Here is a 6,156-nt window from a genome sequence, read left to right as displayed (position 1 = left end):
TTGTAGTTTCGCGGCAATATTTACTTCTGTTAACAGACGTCCATATAATCAAGCTGACAATGTAGCTTACAATGGAGATGAAAAGTATAAAGTGTTCCATTACTGTATTTATTTGAAATTGACCAGCATTTAAGTTTAAGTGTCTTTTGTCAAAAGATTAGGAAGTAAACTCCTGTATTATTGTTCCAAAGGTTAGTCTTATATTTGAAATTCAATTTTGGAGAAAACTATTTTTAAGTATTACTATAGTAATACTTAAATTATGCAGTTATAACAGCAGGACTTTTGTAGAATAAAATAAATGAAACAATATATTATAATTAGATTTAAAGTAAAAGAAACCTCTAAATAAAAAGTCCATGTATTATAGTTTCTATAATACTTTCAAAGTAGTATATAAAAATTATTGTAATGCAACTCCATATGGGGTCGTGGAAAGTGTTCTGAATGCTTTTTATAGTGATTTGATTAAATACTACTCAATCTGTACAACACAACAAACTAGTGATATAGATTGAGTTAGAAAGAGGCTACTTTGTGGCTAAGTTGGGAAGGGTGGTAAATTCCAACCCCAAGGTTACAACCGTGGGCCTTTTGCTTGGCTGCCCAAGTGGGGGTCGCTACGAGTATATAACAAAACATTTTTGGGGTGTTTGGGGCTCGTCTTATCGCTAGGCCTTTGAACGGTAGATAAATATTTTGAAATTTTATACATTGCCCAATTCAGAATTTCAGTTTTTAAATAATAGTTTGTTATGGTCTAAAATGTCAGTTCTGAAAAAAAAATCCTTAGGATATATTTGACTTGTCAGAAAATGTTTTTTAAAGTTAGCTCTCATTCTTTTTATGCTGATGTAATAAATTTGCAATAAATTTGGAACCTTTTCAATCTATAAATAATTTTTGATTTATTGAACTTGGACCATTGCAGAAATGGGGATTAATATTTATATCCCAGACTCCTAATATCTTAACAAAATCTATCGGCTATCAATCAGCTCTGTACTGAATGAAACCTGAAAAGGTAGACAATATTTAGTTAATTTTATTGCACCAAGTCATATGTGTGACTTGCTGGCTCACAACAATTAAAACAATAACAAAAATAGTAGAAATGTATTAATAGTAGAAAGTTTAAAGATTGAATCATAATGTTGCAAAAATTGAAGTTATATAATTGGTAATAGTGTGAGATCCAGCTATATTTCCCTAAACGAACCATCAGAATTTGGGTGGATATTTTGAGTTTTGAGATTTGCCCAGCTGCTTATAGGATTTTATTTTTGTTTTTGTTTTATTTATTTTTCCTTTAGCAAAATGGGGTCCAAACGCTTGTCAGTACTTGTGGAGAATAAGGAAGACAAACTTGACTGAAATAAGTCAGATCTGTTATTGAAGCAGAAATCATGACTTAAGGTCAAAAGAAGAAGAAATTATACACAATTGACTCAGGCAAACATTTAAGTCACATGGAGTAAGGCAAAATCTGATTTGAAAAACCGCTGTCAGCCCCATTATGTAGACCAAATCAAGAAATCCAAAAGTAGAGTGATTTTTAATATTGGCACTAGTACTGGAGTTTTGTTTTTGTTGTTATGGCTCCAAGAGGGGCTGGAATCCTAGCTTCTATAGCCACTTTATTTACTTTATTTTATTTTAAAGAAAAGATCAACCTATTGTATAATAGTAAAAATATGACAGTTCTCCTCACCTTGACATCTTTTTCTCACACATCCAAACTACCAACACTGTATTTAGACTATGGAAATGTAGACAACCATTAGTTAACCGTTAGCAGAAAACAAACAAATCTTGGTTCTTGCCTAGTGGTTAGTTGGTAAATAATCCTTTGGCCAAAAAAATGGACAAAGCAGTTGATTTATACAAGTGCTATATTCTTTTTGGTGACTGGTAGCAACTCTTCCTGCAATTGATGTTGGATGAGATGGGAATTTCAACCAGAAAAACTGCCAGTTATTTTACAGTGCCACACACAATACAGCTGGGCAGAATGGTGGCACAACTGGGTTCCAGGCATATTGTGGGGATGCTATGATTGCAGTTAATATGATCCCTCATCAGGGTGGTTACTTTATACTGTTTTGTACCAATTCAGTCTTTAACGCTAAGATGTTACATTGCAGAACAGTGATGAAAGCCAGTTGGTTAACTTTGGGTCAGTCATTCTCTCAGTCCAATCCACCTCACAGGGTTGTTGTGGGAAAGTAGGAAAAGGAAGATGTGTTGGATATGTTCGCCACCTTAAGTCATTTGTAAAATTCCTAAAGGCGGAACACTTAAAGTTCTTTTTTGGTAGGGGATTACTGTGTTGTCTTCAAAGTAAGCATTATTCATTAGCTTCATTTGTGTGTGTGTTTGTGGGTGGGTGGGTAGAATAGCGATTCACCGTAAATTAAATATACCCGATTAGAAAGGTTTATATTATCTTAAAGGATGGTGTTTTCAAAAAACAAAAATCTTGTTATCCATTGAGTTTAACACGTTCTCACAGGGTTACACCGAGATAACATCTCTCCAAAGTTAGGAGATCCCGGCCGAATCAAACAAGAAGACAAGAAGCTAAAATTTATTTATAGAGTTACTGATTCGAACTTCCACCTTCCACCGACCTTTTTAACCAACAAGATAACAATATAGAGCGGCAAAAGAGTTCTGAGGCCTGGCGACTTTCGAGAGTTGTCCCGCCACAAGATGACTGTCACGTGGTGTGCAGCGAGACTGAAAGGAGAGGGGACGTTTTTGGTCGTGTGTGAGATGGAGCGAAGTTGCTTATCTCGCTCGGCCTGCTCAGGAGGCGGACAGCAGGTAGCGGAAAGCGCTCTGGTTTTACTCTCCCGCGAGATTCTTGATCCTACGCTCGAAATTAGCCCTTTCCCCTCAGTTACGGGAAGACGGCCGGGGACAGGCGATGCTTCAATCCCCATCCCCCAAATCAGCCGCAATTTTATAGTGATAACAATAGGCTTCTGGCCTCCAGAAACCGACCACGAGGCGCTTTCTTCCCTTTTTCCATTTCGATGCATCCAGAGGCGGGCATCCTACAGGAATATGAATACAGGGTGGCTGAATTTTCACTACATTTAAGGGTGGTCATTGACAGCACCGTGCGTTGTGCGAACAGATTAATTTAATGAGTCGATGTAATCGTTGACTCCTGAGCCGCTTAAGAAGGATTTTGTATTAAGTGATGTGTATTTTAAGGATATGGTCTTAAGCGTGTTTGCTTAGAAATAAATTTAATAAAGGAGCAAATAAAAATACCTAGTCTGGTATGTAAAATAACTTATTGCAGCATTTTAGTACTAATAATACAGTTTTCGGAAATATAACGGTAATGAAAGACATTCTTCATTGTCATTGCACCTTGCACAAAGAAATTAAATGCCATCTTCAGTGTACATTATAACTATAAAAATAAAATGCAAACACACATCCTTCACGTTCTATACAATTGAATTGAAAACCCGATATTGCATTAATGTTGCACTATACAGTAGAATTCAACATAATTAGTGCTCTGGGATAGAAGCTGTTTTTAGCTTATTTGTCCTTGTTTTTATTATCCTGTATTGTCTGCCAGATGGTAATAGTTAAAAAAAAAGGGGTGGTGGTGGTGCCCAGAATGAGATTGATCTTTAAGAATGTTTTGAACTTTCTTAAGGCAGTGGGAGCTATAAAGCTCTTCCAAAGAGGGGAGAAGGCAACCAATGATCCTTTGGGCAATGACAACCCTCTGAAGTGCAGTCCTATCTGCCACTGTGCAATTGGCAAACCATATACAGATTCAGTAGTTAAAATACTCTCTATGGTGCTGCGGTAGAAGGTCACCAGCAGTTATATTTCAATTGTTATATCTCAGTTATATATCTCAATTGTTTCACAATTGTCTACATTCCTCACATGGAAGATGAGCACTTACTGTGGATGAATATATATATAAATGGATATTAAAAGTTCTCTATCTTCTTGAAGTAAAAGGGGGAACAAGTTGCCTTGTATGTAAAACTAACTTCTTTTTCAGCATTGTATGCGTACATGTCGATTTATAAGATGAATGCTTTTTCCTAGTTAAAATAAACATGTACTGCTGCAGTTAACTTGCCTTCACAGAATTTATGCAAAGATATGTTAATTTCTCATTTTTTTTCCACCTAAATACTCACCTTCCATCTGTTCTTTTATATACCATAATTTAATACTTCTGAAATGTATAAATCCAAACAATGTATGAAAACAATGGTTTAATATAGCCTAAAATGTAACAATAAAAGAGAAAATTTGTTGTTAAAGACATTTGTTGAATAGCAGGGAGAAAAAAGAGGGGGAAATTGTTTTGTTCTGTTGCAGAAAATCGAAGTAGAAGTTGAATTTGTTAAGGTCAAAAAGAGAGCTTTGGAGAGGTTGACAACTGAAGTAATGCAGTTGCATGACATTCTACCCAAGATATTGAATAGTGATGTCTTAGAAAGCTTTCAGAAACTGGATGCCCTTGAAACAAGTAAGTTCTCCTATATTAACCACAATTAATTCATAGAATAGTGTTGAATATTCTATGAAAATAAGACAATTGTTAATATTATTTGGTTGTATCCTGCTTTCTGTTCTTTTTATATTCTATATGCAAGACAGGAATATAGTAAAAATACTTAAATATAATATACAAATTTATAGGTTAGGAAAGACCCTACTTTTTTGTTTAAAAGAAATTAAGGTGCAAGAGTGAAGAATGTTAAGTAATATGAAATATTGGAATGATACTTTCCTTGCCTAATAATCTATTTCATATTGAGTTGAAAAATGGAAAAATTGAAATGGAAAAATGGCTGATATGAAAAGTATTAAAAACATTCCTCCTGCTGCTTTTTTCCCTACCAAGTGGTCTTTTTATGACAGAAACTAAAATTGTGACTTTACAACTTGAACTGCATTATGCCTTCCACTGGGAATTTGTGGAAGCAAAAGAAAGATACATAGCAGTAAGCAGTTAAAAGTTGAAATTAAAGAGGAACTGTACAGTTACTTTTCCTTCCTTACTCTTGATCATATCTGATCTAGTCACTTCAGCCTCAGTACTACTGTTCATATTCTTGCGGTTTCTGAGCGAAAGAGAGGAGACATAATTATTTGCTGCCTATCTGAGCCAAATATAATAACCATAGCAATAGCACTTAGACTTACATACTACTTCATAGTGCTTTACAGCACTCTGTAAGAGGTATATATTTATATTTATCAACCTCGGAAGGAAGAAAGCTGAGTCAACCTTGAGCCGTTCCTGGCAGTGGGCAGAATCAGCCTGCAATACTGCATTTTAACCACTATGCGACCACGGCTGTGAATCCATGACATTATGGATTCAGACTGATAGTCTAGAACAGGGGTCGCCAACCTTTTGGACCTCGGACACCAAACTCATAATTTTAAATCCCAGGGACCACTAATCGGTTCTGTGGGTGTGGCCTAATTTGTGGGTGTGGCTTGATAGTCATGTGACTGGCTGGGCATGGCTTGTATGTAAATATTATAAATATTTATATAAATATTGAATTTTTTATAAAAAAAGCAACTTTTACCCAAAATCAGGCAAAGCAGGCAGGCAGATTGAGTTGTTCACAGAATCACAGATTCATTCAGAGATCTATCTGCCATTGGCTAGCTCAGTCTGTCACATAAAATTTGCTTGCAAGCAAACTCATAAAATTTGCTAGCAAGCAAACTCACAAAATTAACTCACAACACACCGTGTATGTAAATATTGAATTTTTTTATTAAAAAAAGAGCAACTTTTACTCAAAATCAGGCAGGCAGATTGAGTTGCTCACAGAATCATTCAGTGATCTATCTGTCATTGGCTAGCTCAGTCTGTCACATAAAATTTGCTTGCAAGCAAACTCACAAAATTAACACACCATGTATGTAAATATTGAATTTTTTATTTAAAAAAGAGCAACTTTTACCCAAAATCAGGCAGGTAGTTTGAGTTGCTCACAGAATCATTCAGTGAAATATCTATCTGCCATCGGCTAGCTCAGTCTCTCAAATTTGCTTGCCGTGAGTCTGCACTGAATAATAGAACCTTCAGTCCTAAGGGAGGTTTGGCTATGCCTAAAAGCAGAGCTGAAGATCTAAAGACTA

At 35.6% G+C, this 6,156-nt stretch overlaps 1 protein-coding gene across 2 annotated transcripts in view; it reads left to right on the top strand.

Moving 5' to 3' along the window:
• The first annotated feature begins 2,666 nt into the window (after positions 1–2,666).
• Positions 2,667–6,156, top strand: part of HSF2BP (heat shock transcription factor 2 binding protein) — a 29,574-nt gene continuing 26,084 nt past the window's right edge. For both annotated transcript variants that reach the window (XM_087966796.1, XM_026674028.2), the window contains exons 1-2: positions 2,667–2,826; positions 4,369–4,519. In XM_087966796.1, the coding sequence (XP_087822922.1) occupies positions 2,713–2,826; positions 4,369–4,519 (265 nt within the window). In that variant the 5' untranslated portion in view covers positions 2,667–2,712. The remainder of the gene's footprint in view (positions 2,827–4,368; positions 4,520–6,156) is intronic.

The sequence above is a fragment of the Notechis scutatus genome, chromosome 5, assembly GCF_049901735.1.
Source record: "Notechis scutatus isolate UNSWTSFEM ecotype Mainland chromosome 5, rNotScu1.2, whole genome shotgun sequence".
Taxonomy (NCBI): domain Eukaryota; kingdom Metazoa; phylum Chordata; class Lepidosauria; order Squamata; family Elapidae; genus Notechis; species Notechis scutatus.
Note: the sequence above shows the minus strand (reverse complement) of the source record. Positions and strands in the feature narration are given on the sequence as shown.